The 22,848-nt window shown below is 38.8% G+C and overlaps 1 protein-coding gene across 1 annotated transcript in view; it reads right to left on the bottom strand.

Annotated features, from left to right (window-relative positions):
- PCSK1 (proprotein convertase subtilisin/kexin type 1) overlaps positions 1 to 17,008 on the bottom strand; it is a 47,172-nt gene extending 30,164 nt beyond the window's left edge. The window contains exons 1-4 of the mRNA XM_075837112.1: positions 16,945 to 17,008; positions 16,002 to 16,309; positions 2,100 to 2,204; positions 317 to 427 (exon numbers count right to left, since the gene is read on the bottom strand). Coding sequence (XP_075693227.1) covers positions 317 to 427; positions 2,100 to 2,204; positions 16,002 to 16,184 — 399 coding nt within the window. The 5' untranslated portion in view covers positions 16,185 to 16,309; positions 16,945 to 17,008. The remainder of the gene's footprint in view (positions 1 to 316; positions 428 to 2,099; positions 2,205 to 16,001; positions 16,310 to 16,944) is intronic.
- Positions 17,009 to 22,848: the final 5,840 nt, after the last annotated feature.

The raw sequence follows: 22,848 nt of genomic DNA, 5'->3' as shown, positions 1-22,848 counted from the left end.
CCTCTAATACTGAATATTTTATGTCTTAATTCTGTGATGTAAAGTGTCAATAATGAATGTGCTTTTTGTGTTATTAGTATTGTTGGGAAATTGAATGATCATTCCGTTCTTTTCACGACGCTAAAAGGCTACTATTAAAAAATGCATTTCTCTAACATAGGGGCATGTACAACCAATGCAGTATTTGTCTATATGTACATGTTTGTATGTATCAAAAAGTTAAAAGCAATAGTTTTAAGCATCTGTACTGTGTACATATCAAGCTGTTCACTGAATTTTGGACTGTTTTTTAAAGCACTTTTTACATGCTACTTACCAGATACCACTGACGACTCCACATAGGATCATTAAAAAGATCTTCTGTGTTTTGTCTGAAAACAGAGCGCTTACTCCTCTCTTTAATATATTGTTGTTCTGCCCATGACACCTAAAAATATCAGTTATATGTCAAGTTCCATTTATGCTGTTACAATTGAAACCACAAATATTAAGCCTATATAATTTGTTTTATAATATATAGAACAGAACAAGTGATATAAGACTGAGCACATTAAGGGTTTGGCATATTTATTAACCACCTCTCACTATTTTCTCTATAGTTATGAGGGTTTCTGACAGACACCATTACTCTTCCAGAAATGAATACAGTAGCTGAACATCCAGTAGAAGATACATATAAAAATCGTTGATGCAAACTGAAATCTGTCCTGACCTAAAACCCATGTACATTGATTTTATTGGGCATAATGTAATGCTTCATTTCCCCTGTGGTGGCACTGCTGAGAAACTGAACACATGCTGACAAGTTAGGGTATGTTCACATGTAGTGACCAAAAACGTCTGAAAATACGGAGCTGTTTTCAAGGGAAAACAGCCCCTGATTTTCAGAAGTTTTTTGAGCAACTCGAGTTTTTAGCGGCGTTTTTAGCGGCGTTTTTTACGGCCGTTTTTGGAGCTGATTTCATTGGAGTCTATGGCTATGTTCACACAGAGTTTTTTGCAGGAGGAAAATTCCTCCTGCAAAAACTGCTCCAGACGGTTTTTGTACAGTGGTTTGACAAAAACTCGTCAAAACACTTGTCGAGGCATTTTTTCCCTCTTTCTGACTGATTGAAATGGGGTTTTGGAGGTGGAAACCGCCTCAAGATGGGTCATGATGCTTCTTTTTACCGCGACGCGTTTTTTTTACTTGCGGTAAATAAACTCGTCCAACTGCCATTGAAATCAATGGGAGGCATTTTCGGGCGGTTTTTGACGAGTTTTGCGGCGCGGTTTCCGCGTAAAAAAACTTGTCAAAAAAACTCTGTGTGAACAGGGCCTAGGAGAAAAGGGCTCCAAAAACGTCCCAAGAAGTGTCCTGCACTTCTTTTGACGAGGCTGTAATTTTACGCGTCGTCTTTTGACAGCGACGCGTAAAATGACAGGTCGTCGGCACAGTACATTGTAAAGCCCATTGAAAGTAATAGGCAGATGTTTGCCGACGTATTGGAGCCATTTTTTCAGACGTAATTTGAGGCGTAAAACGCCTCCATTACGTCTGAAAATAGGTCGTGTGAACCCAGCCTTACTCTGCAGATTACAGCTAATCCCAGAGGGGCCGAGCACTGGGACACCCTGAGATCAGCTAATTTTTGAGTGACCTTTCAAACAAAACGGGAACATCCAAAACAGAAAACCCCTTCAATGCTGATTTTTACAATTGTGTAAAGTTAGTAAATAACATTTATTATAATTATATTTCCAAATATATGCATTGGAATCATACACTCCCAAAATTGTTTCCTCTTGTGTGTCCCATGATACATACAAAGAGAACAAGAGGTCATCCCTTGCTCCAACCGGCTGCAGAAGTCCTTAGGGGAGGGAACTTCGACAACACCCCTACTACCTTCATGTTTGAAAAGTTAACACCAAAAAAGAACAAAAAAATTAATAGTTTTTAATAATTTACATCCTAAAATGTGGTAACAACTTTATTGAAATATTTTCTATTCTAATCTAAATATAGTATATCTCAGCTTGATCTATAAACAATCATCGCCAAGATTACCAACACTTTATCTGATACACAATACATTTTTTATAACTAGATAACCTACCCGGTCATCGTCAGTTAGCCTCTTTGTTATATGTGGGATGCTCCTCCGCATTCTCCTTGGATGCGCTGACTGTCTGAATAAATAGTGATTTTCAAGAGATCCAATCTGTAAGAAAATATAGCATGCAAGAAATGCCAGATTAGTTTTTGCATGGTTGCTGGATTGTGTGTTTTTTTTATTGCAATCATCTTATTGTGAGCTAGTGGACTGATAGATAATTACATGAGCAGGCCGTACTGTAGGCAGAGCCATAGGGGCAGGCATACATCTAGTGGCAGTTGGATGGTGAAAGAGGTGCCAGGTGGCAAGGCATTCTCCTTAGGTCTACCTCATACTGGGGTGATGCTAAGAAGGGAGTTGTCGTTTGGATGGGGGTGTGACTTAGTGTCCCATCATAGCAGCTGTCAGGTCGAGGGTCCTTCGAGTTGGTATCAAAATGGACAGGAGAATTCATGTCAGATATGAATCCCGAGATTATACTTGGTTTCAAGATATGCTCTGGATGGTTTTGGGGAAACCTAGAAGTCAAGTTTAGCTTTAATCTGGCATCTGTAATTGGTTCTTCTGCCCCCCAATTCAGTGACTATGATTGGGGGTAAATAATTGGAATGGTTATATTGCTGCCAGGACTTCTCTGTTATATGTTTGACAGGTTTTTGTATTCATTAAATGGTTGTGTTGACCAAATTACTCCAATCCTTTGCCTTTGTGCTGCTATTGTAGTTGGAAAAAGTAGGGGACGGGGGCAATGGGAAGAACTAGTAGAAGAAAATGGTCTTTGCATGGGGTCTCGTTCTGGTAAGTCAACTCAACAATATCTTTGTCTTGATGTTCCTCAGAACTAGCTTATCACACTCTATTTCCATGCTTGATTTTCCAAATGAATGAAAGTTAAATAGTTAATTCATATACTCATACCACCAGCATGATTTATACAAGTAAGAAATAATCCAGCAGGCATGCTATTTCCTATCATAGCTGACATTAAACATCTTAGATGCTGTAATAAAACTGCAAACACCTGTAATGGATTGAGTCAATGAATAACATTGGTTGCAATGCGTGACCTCTATCACTATCTGTTTCTATGGGCTCATCCTTTTTGATAGCCACAGGCAAGGGATGCCAATAAATTATACAGTACAGAATGTTATCTCTAAACAAAGTAATATTGCCCCCATATTCACATAAAGCCAATTAGTCATTCTGGACTGTGCTGACGTCATGGGTTTATGAGAGGAAAGTCATTTAATGAAAAGGATACATTACTTACTACACAATGGACGATTGCCATTCACTCTCTGACTCATGCTAGGCGGAAAAAAATAATCATTTTTTTAAATCACTATTCCAGTTTTACTAAACTGTGGCTGACAGACTGGCTATCCAGAATACTAATTGTGTCTATTAATATAAAGATCACCCAAAGCTTTTACCTATATAGATCAGTATCATACTGGACTGGTGGTAAATACAGGAAAAAAATAGAATTTTTTTTTACAGTCTGTCTATTGTGATGTTTCACATTGTTAGATTTGCCTATTTTTTCCAAATTGATTTAACAATAGACAAAAATATTTCGTAGGTTAGTAATTTTTGTTGTTTGTTCAATTTGCTCTTAACATTTCATGTTTCATCCATATGCAACATATACTGTACATTTTTGTACTTGGAGTAAAAAGTGTGATATGTTTACTGTATGACTATATTACTATATGATTTCATCCATACGTAGGTCCTGGAGTTTAAGGAGCCCTGAGCTATGGTCTCAGGAACTGCGGCCGTGCGATGTTAATATGTTCTGTTGCACATTCACAATAGTATGGCCAGCCTACACACTTGCTGTAAAATCTATATATACAATGTACCCATAGACTGACAATACGGATGTATGTTTAAAAAAATATATATGGCACCTCTGTGCACCAGGATCCCCAAAATCTTGGTTTGGGAACTGCATTGAAATTGGAAATTGCAAAATGTAATAAAACGCTCAATACAATATAGCAAAATGACCAATTTTTGCAAAAATGAATGCATGTAATGACATTAAAAGATCAGTTCCACAATATTTGGTGTAAACATCATCTATAGCAATCACCATTTTTACCACAAATTCCCCATACAATGTGTGACTGTTATAATAGTGCCCCCCAGGGAACTTGCACAGGTGTCACAGGGCCAGGGGTCCACACACAGACATCCAGACCATCAGGACGACCCTTATGGGTAAGACTATCTGAGTCACCAATTGTTTGGGTTTTTGGCTATAGAAGGAACTTACTCTTGTTATCCGTTCTTAACATTTCAGCCTGTACTCAACCACCTATGTTACATTTTGATAGCCCCTTTATCCTAGCTATATGTCCCTAATATAGGGTCTCTAGATGAATATATATCATATACCTGGATCTGGTTCTTATCTGTGTGTACTATTTAGAGCCTCTCCCCTCATTTACCTTTTTAACATGTATGTTTTTATATGTAGTCAATAAAGATTTGTTATTCCTTCATATTATTTGGCATTAGACTCTGTTTCTGATCTGTTTATATATATGTACTGCATACATATATGTGACAAAAAAATCAGGCCTAGATACACATATGTGATTAATAATATATAGACTATCCAGGAACAGTGTTAGAAATAGACATTTATGAGCATTATTATTGTGCATGTGTCCTCCTATGGGCAAAGTTCGAGTACATTTAGCAGGTCTTTCAATAACACAATATTCAGTCCATGTTGACAAAAGACTGGAGCAAATAGACCAGGTGAGTACAAATGCAATGTAAAAGCAGAGGGAAAGCAAGGAGGTTGCTTTAGACAACTAGGTTAATGGAAAAAGCACATAATCTAGCCGAGAACATAGAACAGAGTCTCATATATTTAACATGCCTGGTATATCATGTGAATAAAGCTTGCCAAGATGTTTTCTTTCCAATTTCAGTAGAAATACAGATGTAACAGATATGAGTTTGTCATTTGGCACAACTCATTGTCATATGTTAATATGTTGTTTTAGTGAGGACTGAAGATAAAACTTCACCATAATTTGACTCAGAGAGTTATCATGATGACCAGACAATGCAACTCAGACATTATTAGACAAAGCTCTGCTACATATACAGATTTAAAAGAAACAATGGCCTGTATAGGAGTACAAATTTAGTAGTTCATAGGAACCAATTGGATGCAATAGGATAAGGCTAAAAAAAAGTTAAATAGACAAAAACACAGGGTCAGAATTATTAAGACTGGCATTTTATATGCCAGTCGTAGACTGAAACCTGCAGGAGTAAGATGCAACAAATTTATTAAGAGGTTTGTCTGTGCACCACAAAGTGAAATCTATGGCAGCTATGAGCTGGCGTAGACTTCTGCTATAATTTATAGTAAATTTGTCTTGCTGTGGGTGGCCCCTTCCCTTATTTTTCTTAAGTGGCTAAGGACTCTTTTGTTGGTCTATTAAAGCCTATGGACCCCTGTCATAGGCTTTACAGATATAAAATGTATATGATTTATATTGGTTATATGGTGATGTCATTAATAGAAACTATAGTAATACTACTGTGATTTGTAAAAATTTGACGACAGATGCAACGTTCCTTGTGACTTTATTCCCTATAGGTAAATACTGAAAGTGCGGCTTGATTAAATTTTTTATTCAAACACGGACGAAGCATAGATATTTTTTTTTTCTTTCCAAGTTAATAGATCCCTCTGAAATCTAACCATGGTTTATCCATAGACTCCAATAACCCTTGAAATATATGTCTGTGAATAGCATTTAATGAATAAATGTACATTTTAGAATGTCTAGTAACATCAAGGTGATCTTAAAATGTTTGGTGCACTGCATTTGCTGCATGAACTGAATATTAAAAGGATAAAAACATCAAATCAACCAAAGTGAATGTACTGTCTAATCTTTAGGGTATGTTCACACAGCTAACAAAAAAATCTGTAAAATACAGAGCTGTTTTCAAGGGAAAACAGCCTCTGATTTTCAGCCATTTTTTTATGCATCGGGCGTTTTTTGCTGCGATTTTTACGGCCGTTTTTAGAGCTGTTTTTCTATTGACCCAATGAAAAACGGCTCCAAAAAACGGCTCAAGAAGTGACATGCACTTCTTTTTACGAGGCGGTTTTTTACGGGCCGTTTTATTAGGGGCATGACCACACGTGGCGGATTTCCTCCGCAACTGTCCGCATCAATGCCGCACAGAATCTGTGTTGCAGATTCTGCTGCGGATCTGCACAAAATGTGCAGTAAATTGATGCGGACTAGCTGCTGCGGACTGCGGGAAAAGTGCTTCCCTTCTCCCTATCAGTGCAGGATAGAGAGAAGGGACAGCACTTTCCCTAGATAAAGTAAACTAATTTCATACTTACCGGCCGTTGTCTTGGTGACGCGTCCCTCTTTCGGCATCCAGCTCGACCTCCCTGGATGACGCGCCAGTCCATGTGACCGCTGCAGCCTGTGCTTGGCCTGTGATTGGCTGCAGCCGTCACTTAGACTGAAACGTCATCCTGGGAGGCCGGACTGGAGACAGAAGCAGGGAGTTCTCGGTAAGTATGAACTTATATTTTTTTACAGGTAGCTGTATATTGGGATCGGTAGTCACTGTCCAGGGTGCAGAAACAGTTACTGCCGATCGCTTAACTCTTTCAGCACCCTGGACAGTGACTATTTACAGACGTCTCCTAGCAACGCTCCCGTCATTACGGGAGCCCCATTGACTTCCTCAGTCTGGCTGTAGACCTAGAAATACATAGGTCCAGCCAGAATGAAGAAATGTCATGGCAAAAAAGCAAGACGCATCCGCAGCACACATAACATGTGCATGACAGCTGCGGACTTCATTGCGGAACTTAGAATCTCCATTGAAGTCAATAGAGAAATTCCGCCATGAGTCCGCCACTGCTCCGCAACAGACAGAGCATGCTGCGGACACCAAATTCCGCTCCGCAGCCTATGCTCCGCAGCGGAATGTTACGCATCGTCTAAACGAACACTTCTAAATAGAAGTGGAAGTCAATGCAGAAACGGCTCCGCTGCGGATTAACGCTGCGGAGTGTCCGCAGCGGAATTTAAGTGAAATTCCGCCACGTGTGAACCCAGCCTAAAAGGCCGCGTAAATAAATGCCCTGTCTGAACGAACCGCTGTTTTTCCCATTAAAATCAATGGGCAGATGTTTGGAGGCGTTCAGCTTCTGTATTTTTAGACATTTTTCGGTGCCTTTACGGCCCGAAATAACCCGTGTGGGCATACCCTTACACTTCTTAAGACATATCAGTGGGACATCACAGATTTCAACATATCCAATTTGATGTTCATTGTTTACTTGTTTGGTTCATGGTTCCAGCATCTGATTCATACTTTATACGTCATACAAGCTGAAATCTACGTCATTAGATAAGCTCTTAAAATGTTATAATCAATGTCATTTGATCTGTGCAGTAAAACAGGCTGAAAGTAGAAATTATTTTTAGTTCATGATTCATTTTGGTAGCTGTGAGGCCTCATTCACACTAGTAAATGGCTTTTTATTTTTTTCATTATTTGATATCCAACGTAGTAACAAATACATATTTTTTAGGAATGGACACTATTTTTTACAACATATTGGAAAAACAGGCTTTCAATCTTATACATTTTTAAAATCAGTTGTTCAATCTATTTGCACCTTTCTAAAAAAAAAAAAAAGTGCCACCCAAAACACCTCAAAACAGAACACCATATTCCTCTCTCTTCTTGTCTTTTACTAGTCTTATTATATTTCAGGGACTGCTCATGTTGTCATATACTGCCCTTGCGGTATATGTACTATCCACAACACATTTATAGCGAAAGAAAACCAGAGGGTGGTTATTAACGGTATATACTCAGATCTTGTCATCATCACTTAGTGGGGTACCACTGGGGTTTTGGATCCTATTCTGTTTAATATATTTATTAATGACTTTGTAGAGAGATTGCACAGAAAAGTTTTATTTTTTGCAGAAAATACTGAACTGTAAAGTATCTAGCACAAAGGAGGACAGTATTATATTACAAATGGATCTGGATAAGTTAGTGGCTTGGGCAAAGAAGTGGCAAATGAGGTTTAAACTAATGTAAGGTTATATAAGGTTATTACCCCAAGGTAAATACATGTCACCATTACATACTAAACGGGAAAATACTCAGTGAAACTGACATGGAAAAAAACTTAGCAATTTTAGTTGACAGTAAACTTAACTGTAGAAACCAGTGACAGGCAGCTGCGGCCAAGGCAAATAAGATTATGGGGTGCATCAAAATGGGCATAGATGCACCAAATTTAACCTAGACCAAAGTTTTTGGTTTTCATGAAATATTTTTATCAATGGATTTATATTCAAATTAAAAAAATCAGACACATCTTTAGACACATAAATTCCTAAATATTAAAAAATCTTTTCACAAATTGTGAATGGAGAATTTAATGGTGGAGAGGGGTCTAGGATCAACAAATAACATTTCTCGTAATTAACCTGAATTCCAGAAAAAACCTATAGCGACTTAAAGAGGCTCTGTCACCACATTATAAATGCCCTATCGCCTACATAAGGAGATGGGCGCTGTAATGTAGGTCACAGTAATGCTTTTTATTTAAAAAAACGATATTTTTTCACAACATTAGGAGCGATTTAAGTTTATGCTAATGAGCTTTCTTAATGCCCAAGTGGGTGTGTTTTACTTTCGACCAAGTGGGCGTTGTACAGGGGAGTGCATGACGCTGACCAATCAGCATCATGCACTCCTCTCCATTCATTTACACTGCACTAGCGATATAGATATATCGCTATGTGCAGCCTCATACACAAGCCCTAACATTACTACAGTGTCCTGATAATGAATACACATGAAATCCTGCCTGGACGTCATGTGTACTCAGAATCCTGACACTTCTGATTCTTTTTTTGTGAGATTCCGGCAAGTGAAACCAAATCTCGTTTAGCACCGAGATCTCGCGAGATTTCGTATCCGTTGCTGGAATCTCACAAAAAAGAGTCAGAAGTGTCAGGATTCTGAGTACACATGACGTCCAGGCTGGATTTCATGTGTATTCATTATCAGGACACTGTAGTAATGTTAGGGTTTGTGTATGAGGCTGCACATAGCGATATATCTATATCGCTAGTGCAGTGTAAATGAATGGAGAGGAGTGCATGATGCCGATTGGTCAGCGTCATGCACTCCTCTGTACAACGCCCACTTGGTCGAAAGTAAAAGTACGCCCACTTGGGCATTAAGAAAGCTCATTAGCATAAACTTAAATCGCTCCTAACTTTGTGAAAAAATATCGTTTTTTAAATAAGAAGCATTACTGTGACCTACATTACAGCGCCCATCTCCTTATATAGTGATCACATTACTGGCAAGTTTACTGTTAACCAAGAATAACCTTAGTTATTCCATATTAGCAAACAACTTCTAGGAGTTTACTGCACCAGGTAGAGCAGGTTGATAAAGCTGGACGAGGTCTGAAAATTGGGACGTGTGAGGGGAGAACTTCAAATGATCAGAAGCGCTTCATAACACACAACATTTACCAATATGTTGGAATATCTACCTGCTGTCACACAATTATTAATTGTTCTTATATAAAAGGGAAGGATCATACCCTGATGCTCTATTGCTGTATTGCTGTCTATATAGTAGTCTGAGTGAAGGGAGATACCGTAGTAATGATAGAACAACATGTTCTAAACGTATATACTAGTAAAAAGTCATCTACTGTGTACATTACAAAATGTAGTAAATTTACCAAAATAAGATCGCTACTCTTTTGCTTAAAGGGGTTTTCCAGCCAATAAAAATTGATGACCTATTCCTGGGATAGGCCATCAATAGCTGATGGGTCGGGATCCGCCTCCCGGGACCCTAGTCGATCAGCTGTTTTAAAGGGGCTGCAGCGCTACTTCCCTTCATTTCTTCTTGCTCACTGTGAAACGTCAACACACATTTAGCAGCGATTCACAGGTATTGCACAGTGAGCAAGAAGAAATGAAGGGAAGCAGCGCTGCAGCCCCTTCAAAACAGCTGATCGGTGGGGGTCCCAGGAGTTGGACACCGACGCATCAGCTATTGATGGCCTATCCTGTGGATAGGCCATCAATTTTTACTGGCTAGAAAACCCCTTTATATGAAAGAAAAGCAGCACTCCATGTTACAAACATGAAAAAAAGTGGTTCTTTTAATCCATATACAACGTTTCGGTCCTATATAGGACCTTTCTCAAGCTTGAGAAAGGTCCTATAGCTGAACGAAATGTCGCATATGGATTAAAAGAACCACTTTTTTCACTTTTGTAACATGGAGCACTGCCTTTCTTTTATTTATATATAACATGACCCATAACCCCGATCTTGGGATTTGCACCCGCTTTTGCACTTTGAGTGTACAGGTTTACAGTTCTGCTTTGGACTTTGCTATACCTTACTCGTCTACTGAGCTATACTAGTTATGGTATTTGTAATATTCAGCGTAGATCATTAAAGCCTTACTTCACTAAAAGACAAGTTGACAACAATTAGACAGAATATTAAATTCCCCCCACGTTAAAGAGGCTCTGTCACCATATTATAAGTGCCATATCTCCTACATAAGGAGATCGGCGCTATAATGTAGGTGACAGCTGTGCTTTTTATTTAAAAAAACAATCTATTTTCACCACTTTATTAGCGATTTTAAATCTATGCTAATGAGTGTCTTAATGCCCAAGTGGGCGTGTTTTTACGTTAGACCAAGTGGGCGTTGTACAGAGGAGTGTATGACGCTGACCAATCAGCATCATGCACTCCTCTCCATTCATTTAGGCAGCTCATAGGGAACCTTTAGATCACTATGTGCTGTCTTATACTAACACATGAACAATACTGAAGTGTTTAGACCGTGAACAGACATTCCACAGGATGTCTATTCACAATCCCTGCACTTCGTTACTGTTTCTGTGGTATTTACAGTAGAGCAAGTGTGATCTCGTGAGATTACGCTGTAGATGACAGGTTATAACGAGATTACACTTTACTCTGCTGTAACTACCACAGAAACAGTAAAGAAATGCAGGGATTGTGAATAGACATCCCGTGGAATGTATATTCACTGTCTAAACACTTCAGTATTGTTAATGTGTTAGTATAAGACAGCACATAGTGATCTAAAAGGATCCCTATGCACTGCCTAAATGAATGGAGAGGAGTGCATGACGCTGATTGGTCAGTGTCATACACTCCTCTGTACAACGCCCACTTGGTCTAAAGTAAAAATACGCCCACTTGGGCATTAAGAAACTCATTAGCATAAATCTAAAATCGCTAATAAAGTGGTGAAAATAGATTGTTTTTTTAAATAAAAAGAACAGCTGTCACCTACATTATAGCGCTGATCTCCTTATGTAGGAGATAGGGCACTTATAATGTGGTGACAGAGCCTCTTTAAGGCCCTTTTACTCTGGGCGATTATCGTGCAGACGAGCGTTCATATAATGCTCGTTGCCGAAAGAGCAGACGCTCGATCATCTGCTGGTCGTATCATTTTAAAAAATTAAAATATTATCGTTGTCGGCAGCACATCTCCCTGTGTAAACAGGGAGACACGCTGGCGACATGATGATAATGTATGGGGACGAGCGATCGGAGTAACGATCGCTCATCACCATTCATAGCTCCGTATGACAGGAGCAAACGAGTGCAGATCAACGATATCTTGTTGACCAGCGCTCACTGCATCGGCCGATTGTCGGCCGGTGTAAAAGGCCTTTTACACTTAAGTGGGTCCAAGAAGCTGAGATATTACGGGTTTTATGGTAGGGTCATCACAGCTGCTTTAGGGTGGTTTTACACAGCCAGATATTTGCCCGTGTTCCCCACCTATCACGAGTGCTGATCGACAATACACCTTGACAATCGGCGTTCGTTTGCTCTATTCAAACAAAGCAATAATTGTTTAGCAGAGGACAAACCATAAACTATTTGTATGGCCGCATAAAAGATCTGATCAACTAATGAACGAATGTTTGCTAGTTCATCAGGTGATCGCTGTCCTGATCATTGGCCCGTCTAAAAGGGCTTTTAGATGTTACTGTACCTGCTTGTAGTATGGTGGGATTATTTTATCATGATTTTATGGAAATTTCAAAAGATTATATAAATAACACACGTAAATTTCCCCAAAGTCAACAGAGTTTTCCTATTATAGACATTTATGTCATATCCACAGAATATAATATAGATGGGGATCCCACCCTACCAATCTGGAGAGTTGGGGGTGACTGCTGGCCACTGCACCAAGGTAAAGATTGAATGCATGGTCAACCGTCCTTTAAATTAAAGCCTGGATGTGGTGTTTGGCATCAGCCTCTTCGGACAGAAGGAGGGTCAGGGGAATACAGAGTCAGTGGTGGGACTTCCACCTATTAGACATCTTTATTTCCTGTGGATATGCCATAAGTGTCTATGGTGAAAAATCCCCTCTAAAGAGACCGTGTCACCTCCGTTATACTGCTCTCACTAAGGGCAGCATAAAGTAGTGACAGACAGATTTCAGCGGTCTGTCACTTATGTGTTAATGATAAGTTGTTTTGGAGAACTTATTCTTTAATCTTTACAGCGTGCTGCTAGAAATGAATCCGGTGTGTTCATGAGCTCTTGCTCTCCCTGCTGAGCATCCGCTAATTGATAGATTTCTCGATACGTAGAGTAATAGGGTGAAATGTGTCAACTAGCGGTGGGTGGGTGGAGGAAGCGGCAGCTCTTGAATGTGGGAGACCCATTTCTGGCAGCACGCTGCAAAGATCAAACACATAAGTAACACTGTAAAACTTAAGTGACAGACCACTGAGATTAGTGTGTCTGTCACTACTTTATGCTGCCCTTAGTCAGAGCAGTATAATGGCGGTGACAGGTTCCCTTTAAAAAAAGCAGAAGAAAAATTACTAAAGATGAAGAAACAAATTGTATGACCAACCAATCCATTAAATAAGCAACCAGAAACCTGGTATTAACAATATCAGATGTTTCTCCACATTTCTTTCCCCCTTCTCCTTGCACACTGGAACAATTGAAAAAATATCTTAGAAATAGATGAAACAGTGTTCATCTCACTGGTAAATTCCTTTCCTACGCAAATAAAATAGTGGCTCAGTAATAGACAAATAGTAAGGCGTCATGAACATGACCGTTTTCGCTTTTCGAACCGCAAAACAAGGATCCTCGTGGTTTGTGTGTGCTGTCTGGTTTTTTTTTGCGGACTCATACAGTAAAATGGGTGAGATGGGCTGCAAATATGGACAATAATAGGACCTAATCTTTAATTTGCTGAACAGACACATGGATTAAAAAAAAATAGATGTGTGCATGGCCCCATAGGAATGAATACTTCAGTATGCCTTAGACAAAAAAAAAACAATGGATAGGACACTAAAGAAAACAACGGTCGTGTGCAAGAGCCCTGAAAGAATGAGCCTATGATCAGTGTTCCCTCCATGCTCAGGTACAGGTAAGACATCTCTCCAATGTGAATACCACCGTAAACATCTCCTCATATCCTAGCTTCTTGGACTCTTGTTAGTGTCACTTGGTGGTAAAGGGGAATATAAGGGTAAAGTGACGGCTTACATGAAGTTCTAGGTTATGAGTTTTTTTGGTTGTTTTTCTTTACATTCAATTTTACCAACATGTAACAAACTAACAAGAGAAGGATTCCTGCCTTCTTTCTCTTACGTGTGCTTAGCTTAGATTACCTTGAGGCCTACATCAAGAAAGCTTTTGTTTACCCTACCAGTCAAGTGACGGCCTAAAATTACACTAAACCTATATGGTTTCTACCCAGTTTGTTTAAATGGTTATATTTGATGCACAATTTCTACTTTAACTTTTTAACATTTATTATTTTGTATTGACATACAAATCTAAAGATTTATACAATGCAAGCTATATGTGGTCACCAGCATATATAACTGCATGAATAAACCAACAAAAACAAAGGATAGAACAATGAGTCCAATTCTATGTGGGACACCCACAATGAAATACCAATACCAATGGGAAGGTATCACCAATATACCATACAGGACATCAATTTATGAGAGTACAAAAACTTTATTCAATAATTAGGCTGAAAAAGCACTCAATAAAATGACATATACACAAGGCATAAATAAAATTACAACCCAAAGAGGAGGGTGGAAATCACATGCGTAAACAGTGAAAAAATGCCAAAGTAAAAGGTAACTAATAATAGCATTCCGGAAGAAGCAATGTGAAACGCGCGTCGGAGGGTGAGGTGGGAGGAAATCTCTTATATAAGTGCCACATTGATGGGTCAGTATCCTGCTTTATCTTATACCTAATATCATTCATCATGTTTGTATTTAGGATGAGTATAGCCGCATTATGTATGTATTATTGTATATTACTAGTATCCCATAAAATACATCTGGGGTTTTATCTCTGTCCCATTTGTTTAAATGTGGTGGACATTCATTCCTTTGCACCTTTAGCATCTACATATATTTGCCATTATTAGTTACCTTTTACTTTGACACTTTTTCACTGTTTACGCATGTGATGTCCACCCGCCTCTTTGGGTTGTAATTTTAGTAGTGTCTTTTGTATATGTCATTTTATTGAGTGCTTTATCAGCCTAATTATTGTATAAAGTTTTTGTACTTTCATAAATTGATACCCAGTGTGGTATATTGGTGATACCTTCCTATTGGTATTTATATATAACGGCATGCCTTGAAAGGATGATACAATTAAATACAAGCCAAAATGTGTTGGTCACCAGATCTCATACGGCTTATGTGTGTGACACAGATCAATGGCTCCGGCAAGCAGCAGCTGCTAACAAGCATAGCCATATTTAATATGGAAAAATAATATATGCTATATACCACTCTAGAGATTCATTTTAGTGAAACTGACATGTGTCTTGCGACCTGTAGACTCTCAGATTGTAATTTCCTTCATACCACGGCTGGAAAGCCGTGGGTATGAGGAGGCGTAATGCCAAAGTGCCGCTCCTCCACCACTATACGCAATGAAAAGATCCTGATATACAGTGGCAGCTTGAGAACTGTATGACTCACGTACATTACTAACTCCTTTATTTCATCTGCAAACAACAGTATTACAGGGAGATGCCTAAATCCCCGTGATCAATCTGTGATAAAACATCACAATCCTATCGAGGAGGTTAAACATTCCACTTTGCCCTTATATTGCTTGTTTTAATTAACTCCTTCAATGCATGCATTAAATGAAAGTATATGTAATGTGTCTATTGGCAGGTAAGCAAACAGTTTCCTGCAGATAAACCTACGTAGCTCTGACATTAATCATACTGTTTTTCTGAACTTATACTGTATGGTTACTGAGCTGACATGTCAGAAGCGCAATAAACAGAATCCTAACATTACATGAAGATATAATAATCATGATATTGCAAACTAATAATTGTCATATGCTTTATATAGTTGAAATAATATATGCAGTAAAGCTGGCATGCAATATGTGGCGCTCCAAAAAAATAGCATAAGTAGGGCGGAAAAAATGGTGCTAGTAACATGTGCAATATTTATGAATGAATTCTGCCATTTTATGGAAGGCTACAGACAGCTGTTTCGGCTTTAGGAGGTAGAATGGTGTGACAGTTTAATGCAATGAGACACAATGATCAAAAGAAAGAAGTGCATGTGTGAAGCGACAGGTCTGCGCTAGGTTCCGTAAGCACCAAGCGACATTTCGAGGAGTATGGTACACTGATAGCAACCGGTTGTGCGACAGTATTAACACAATTTCCCCCACTGGTTATTTGCATTTTCACGACATGTATATAACATCAAAATAATAGTATTATTTGGCTTACCGGACCAAGTAATTCATAGCCCAATTCTCTCGCTAGTAAGTCTGCTTCTTCTGGACCACCCGGGATCTCTGCAGCCCATTCATTCACATATCGTCTCTCTATGCCAGACACAAATAGTAAGCAGCATGACGACAAGATAGATATGATAGCAATGTACTTGTAAGGCCAGAATCCTCCTTCCATGTCTGTGTAATATTCAAAAAGGATATCACTGCTGTAAAAAACCTGTATTAAATATAAACCTTTGCTTTTGCCTCGTTGCCTAGTGAGCAGATGTCAGGAGCAGGTTTCTGTTGCGGAGTCTATAGCTGGAAAGAAAATAACAAGAATCGTTCTCCACATTCAATAGAAATGAGTATTTACACGTCAGAACTACGTCACGCACACTTGCAGCGTCTTAAATCTATACGGTATTCCCAAGGGAGGAGAGATGCTAAAAAAGGAAGCAGGGATTCACGTAGCTCCACTGCCCATGGAGAGATCAGTTCGTGTAATTAGACAAGGGGACGCCCACACTGACTGCAAGAAACGGCAATATCATGTCAAACAGGCTTCAGATCAGCTGCTTTCACTGCTGACAGTCAATTTAACGCTCCACTGGCACAGCTAACTGTATGTTTTTCTACATGAGTGTACGCTGCTACGTCATTCATATGTTCCAATAACAGATTAATACAAGGCATGTCTGCTGATTAGCAAGGACACATGATAAATAATAGAATCTCCTTATACACAATACATATAGTATATGTACCGTATATATGATAGATAGATAGATAGATAGATAGATAGATAGATAGATAGATAGATAGATAGATAGATAGATAGATAGATAGATAGATAGATAGATAGATAGATAGATAGATAGATAGATAGATAGATGATAGATAGATAGATAGATAGATCTGTAATTAACATTAATTCATTAATTTAACAGTCTTACATATTATATATTATATATTTTGTGTATTGTGGTTTAGTTCATCCTGATATCACAACATGTCATATGTGGTGTTACATAGAACTGTATGTAAACCGACTGTACTATACAGATGCAGTAGTGCTGAATTTGTCATTTAACTTTGGGTTTGCATTGTAAATCATTGCAGTAGGTTGATCTGCAATCCTCTGTTGGAGCACAGATAACACATTGTGACATCACAAAGGATTTTCCAAAGTACAATCCCAGCTCTGCTACGTCTGCCAAAAGCACCTCTGCTTCCGCTGTGTTTCGTCAAAGCGTCGTCATGATACATTAACTATTATTCATTGAATTGTTATAAAACCCCACAGTTAAATAACAAATGAATGACTGCTATTCTATATCTATATTTGCAACGCCTATATATAAACAAGCTGCTGATGTCATTCACACATATGTATGGAAATGTATCTGGAGACACTGAGAGCTGGAAATATGTGGAATAAAGGAATGATCATGATCTCAGACGTGTTTCTTGACTACTTGTCAGTAATCTCATTGAAGAACACCACAGTCAACCTCTCTGCAGCCGGAAATGGCTGATAACTTGGAACAATAGATTGTATTCAACAGAAAAGGATATGTAGATAAGACAGATTGTTGGTTTAGATTCCCTTTTATTATAGGATATGTCAAGTCTGCCTGGCTGTGGAAGGTGAGTTATTTCAGCACCAGAGCACTGGACAGCTTAGGAAGCTCCTCTTATAATTGGCACTGGTGGGCGGCTGCAGCTGCCTGCTCTACTGATTTGTAATAATCCTTGGATCTAAAACATTTGTGATTTGTGTAAAAAATAAATGTGATGTTTAATGCAATAGCAATGTGGTACAGACAAATAATATATATATAAGTGAGCTTCAATCCTTAGGCAAGCCCCTAATTGAGACATCACAGATCACACAACAGCATATGGATTTTATTTGGATTTCTGGGTTATGGGAAGGGAGGGGGTACTGATGAGCAAGGATTCAGAACACATCTGTCTATTCCTATATACTGTCTGAGTCATATTGAATTTGTCCCACGTATATGATGTTACAGTTTCCTTCCCAATTACTTGTTCACTGAGATCTGGAACAGGTAGTATGCTGGACTACTTCTGCGTCACAGGCAGCGCTTCATGCAATAAGAATTTCATAGCAGTAGTCAAGTGGAAGACCTGTTGGTACATGGCTAGCATTTATTTGATGACACATACATGTTTTTAGGTGGTAACCTTTATAGTGATTTTCTGCATCGATGATTAAAATTGCTTTAGTGACTTGATCTCTGTGTAGTGTGTCTATAAATGACCACTGAGTATTGCTTATACTTTTCTATTAGTAAGATTAATAATTAGATCTGCATTTCCATTGAAAAAACAAAATTCCACTTGCTTAACAAGAATAGGGTAGATTTGTCAATGGCGTGTTAAAAGTCACATATTAGTAGAGAATATAATTAGCTAGCGCTAATATGTTGTGGCGAATGACTTTAGAATTTTAAGTGGTTTTCTGGATTTATGTAACTCAAGCTTCCAGTCACATTCGGAGCATGGCCTAGACTGGATACAATTATATTCCCTCTTATTTGCCAGCAGGACTAGCGACGTACGGGATTGCAGCCTGTGAATCTTAACTCATGTAGTCTCATTCACTGACAGCAAAAATATATATATCTTGAAAGTGGAGAGGAATTGAGACACAAACTTTTAATTTGTTCAGTGGAAAAGCTTTATTGACATTAAAATGGAAAACCTCTTTCACCCCTTACTGACATTTGACATAACTAGACATCATAGTCTGTAGGGGGGGGGGGAGTATGGAGCAGGCTCACAGGCTGAGCTTGTTCCATACACAACAGTTTTGGCTGTATGTTACAGCTGACACTCCACTGTAACAGCCGGAATCGGAGTCAACTCCGATCCTGGCCGTTTTTACCACTTAGATGCCGTGGTCAATAGCGGCCACGGCATCGAAGACATTAAAAAGAGGTAGGAGGCCCCTCCGTCATATTGTCAACCCCGTCACGATCACCGGGTGCCTATAGTTGTCATAGCAGCATGGGGGACTAGGAGCCCGTAAAAATTACAATACACTGCAATACATAGATATTGCAGTGTATTGTACCAGTGATCAAACAATCACTTGTTCAAGTCCCCTAGGGCCCCTGATGAAGCAGGGAACACGGCAATATGCGTGGGGTCCTCATGACCCAATTCCCCTCTTGTGCCGGTTACTGTAATACCTTATATTTTTCACTATATGCCTCTTTGATATTGCAGTGATATTTATACTTTGATATCTGTTATGGGGATATTCCTGTGAATTTTTTTCACATCCCTTGTATCCTGTGGTTTTCAGTTTATAAAATCTTTTTTTTTCATGAGGGACTTGTCCTCTAGCTCGACCAGGGAATAGGAGTTGTGTCCGGCACATGTTTCTGCATTTGTTTTATTGTTTTCAATTTTTTTCAGTTTGTTTTTGTGTTTGCTAATGTCATAATAAAGTGATTCTAATCGTGTAAGAAGTGCAGTCTAGTATACGTGTTTTATTTTGCTTTACTCTTTGTCAAGTCCAAGAGGGAGACTAGGAAATCTAAAAAAAAAAATGTAAAAGAAAAAGTTCAATATTTAAAGTAAAAAAACAACAACATTTTTGCATTTTTCCCCTAAAGTAATGTAAAAAGTAAAAAAATGAAAATTGGTATCACCATGGCTGAACTTTTACAATGCAACATTACTGAACCCGCAGCATGGACCCTGTAAAAAAAAGCAATATGCCAGAATTGCTGTTTTGTTTTTTTTTGTCCGCTTAGCTTACCAAAGAAATGGAATAAAGAGTGATCAATAGTCATGTGTACCCAAATATGGTACCAATAAAAACGACAGCTCGTCCTGCAAAAAACAATGGATAAATAAATAGTTATGGCTCTCAGAATATGGCAACACAAACCAATTTTTTTGTTTTGCAACTCATTTTTTCTTTGTAAAAGCAGTACATAAAAAAACTATATCAATTTGGTATTTCTGTAATCATATTAACCAGCAGAATAAATTTAACGTCTCGTTTTTTCCGCACTGTGACCGCAGTAAAAAAGAAACACAAAAAATAATGATGGAATCGCTGTTTTTTTTTCCCCCATTCCACCCCACAATGTTTTTTTTTCAGTTTCCAAGTACATTATATGCCCCACAAAAAAATAAGGTCTCATGGCTTTGTCAACGGAAAAATAAAAAAGCTATGGCTTTTGTAAAACGGGTAGGAAAAAACTAAAATGAAGAACCGAAAAATTACTGCAGGGGGTTAAATCCTTATTACTCTGCTCATTGGCGCCCCCCGCTGAGCAATGTTATTTGTATGACAACTGCTTTGTGCCTATTTTTGACTCTCTCTCAGACCTTTTCAACCATTCATTTGACAAACTATCTTTATTAAAGCACTAACTACCCTAATACTTTCTCTAGGGAAAAATATTCACCCAAACACATATGAGAATATTTATATCTGTCAGGAGTTGCACTTTGAGTGAAAATGTCATATTGAATAGACCATTAGAGCTTCAATAGAAAAAAAAGGAAATATTGGAAGATAATAACATACAACATATCCTAGGGCTAGAAGTAGAGGGTTACGCCCTGTAAATGCCCTAAGAACGGTCTGTTTAGTACTGAGTATGAGGTGCCAGCTGGCATAATACAGTGGCCTTGGTCACAGTGGTAACTTTACAGAGCCAGCTGACCTGGTATCAATTTGCTACATCCCAGTAGATGAAATCATGAGTTCCTGGACTGTGTATGTTCAATGTGATGTGATTATATGTGGCTTTGTGTATAAATGAGACAGAAATGTGCCCTCCTAGCAAAACCTGGAAATGAATATGATTTTAACAACCGGGTATGACGTCTCTTGCCTACAGTTCATGCAAATAGGAAGCAGTTAGAAAGAAACCTTAGCCCTTTCCTTCATAGCAACCAATCTGCCTTTGTTTGCTTAGTATTCTATGGGCCATTTAACCGAAAGTAATGGAAAGTGCTTACTACAGGACATCATGCGATGACAAAGGGCAAACACTGCAAGATAGAGTCACAGAGGAAAATTAGTTAATTGGGACAGAAATGACAAGGGAGACTGTATACCATCAGATATGTATATGAAAACAAGTAGAAACTGTAACAGAATTTGATGCGATGCTACTCGGGGCATGTCATTTTGCAAACATTGGAGAGATCCTGCTTTTCTTCACTGACTGAAGAGTTTATTTATGACAAGTGATCTGTGTTCTGTAGCCATCATGTGTTTGAGCTGGAGGGAGTCGTTTTCACTAAACTCAGAGATCCCTGTGACAGCTGAAATTCACTGATGGCTCAGGAGCATTTAACCCAATGATGGATATACTTAGAGTTATTCTACGTTTAGGACAGAAGTCGCCAACCTTTTGTAGTTTGTCAGCCACAGTTAAATACAATGATCGGGGTTGAGCCACCTTGAGTATTAAAAAAATGTCTATCAAAGCCTCTGTGAAAGGTTTTACTAAAATGTTACTTTTATAAAAAAAAAAAAACTTAAATACCAGTCAAGATGAAAAGATTTATTAAAGAATAAATGTTAATGTGGAAAAATGTGATATTGGGCTAGTGCAAACTCTAACTGTACAGTGCTAATTTTATTGTCAGTTGCATATGATCGTGAGGATAGAAGTAAAGTACTATGATAAAGTGCTTCATATGGTTGTTAGATTGAAGGGGTTGTCAGTTTTGGGTACCCTGACGATAAGCAGATCACGGGATATTCCGCTGCTGGAACCCCCAGCGATCAGCAATAATCTACATGGGAAACTGGCAGCAAGTGCTCAATTTTCCTGCAGCACCACCACAGGAGACATGAAGCATTACATTTTTCCCATTGAAGTCAATTGGCTGCTGGTGTAATGTATGGAAATGCTGGGTCCTCCAGTATGAGAGCTGCCTGTCTCCTCCTCCCTGGTTCCTCTGGGGCCCTGAGTCACCAGAATGGAGAAGACAGGGGAGGAGAATTCCTGATACACACGCTGCCACAAGCAGCACTGTATAAGGAAGGCGCTCATTAAAGAAGTAGGTACAGTCAGCCTACTACTACCACCTACTACCAAGTACAGAAGCAACAGTGCAGGTAATAAGGGTGGGTGGCTGCAGACCACTATTACTTTAAGGGTCACAAAGGGTAATAATTGTTTGTGGGCACAAAGAGGGCACTATTACCTCGTGGGGAACACAATGGGGGCTTATTACTTTGGAGACATGAACAGGGATTATTTCTGTGCGGGGGCACAAAGAAGGACACTACGACTGTCGTGCACAAAGGGGGCAGCTGAAAGTTACGGATACAGATGTGAAGGAAAGTTGCACCAGGGCTCATAAGCATTTAGTTACGCCACTAAGACCACTTCTTAAATGTCAACAGGCAATGACATGGTTTTGACCCTGTTGCCAAGTTTCAGCAATACTATGATATCACTTGTATCGTTATGTTAAGCAACAGTAGGCCAAGAGCCTGAAACCCTTATGTAGGAGGCCTGAGAGACACATTTGGCTCCCAAACACTGCACTAGAACAGTGCTTACAGAGAAACGGGTGTACTGCCATTAAGATCTAACCATCATCAGTAGATGGCACTCTTTACAGCCACAGAGGTGTTTAGATCCCTCTCATGGGGATAGTACTAGGTTGTTCCTTAGAAATATACAGGTTGTGCATAGGATTTAGTTTAGTATATGGTCTTAAATAGTCCCCGTTCCTGACCTTATATAATATTTTCCTAGATGGGATAGTTATTAGTCTAGTCAATATCCTCAGATGTGTATATGAATATGTCTGTAGCATTTAAGCTGTCTTTTGCATAGTACACA

This window comes from Rhinoderma darwinii, chromosome 1 (genome assembly GCF_050947455.1).
Source record: "Rhinoderma darwinii isolate aRhiDar2 chromosome 1, aRhiDar2.hap1, whole genome shotgun sequence".
Lineage (NCBI taxonomy): Eukaryota > Metazoa > Chordata > Amphibia > Anura > Rhinodermatidae > Rhinoderma > Rhinoderma darwinii.
The sequence above is the reverse complement of the archived record's forward strand: the minus strand, read 5'-3'. Positions and strand labels throughout refer to the sequence as shown.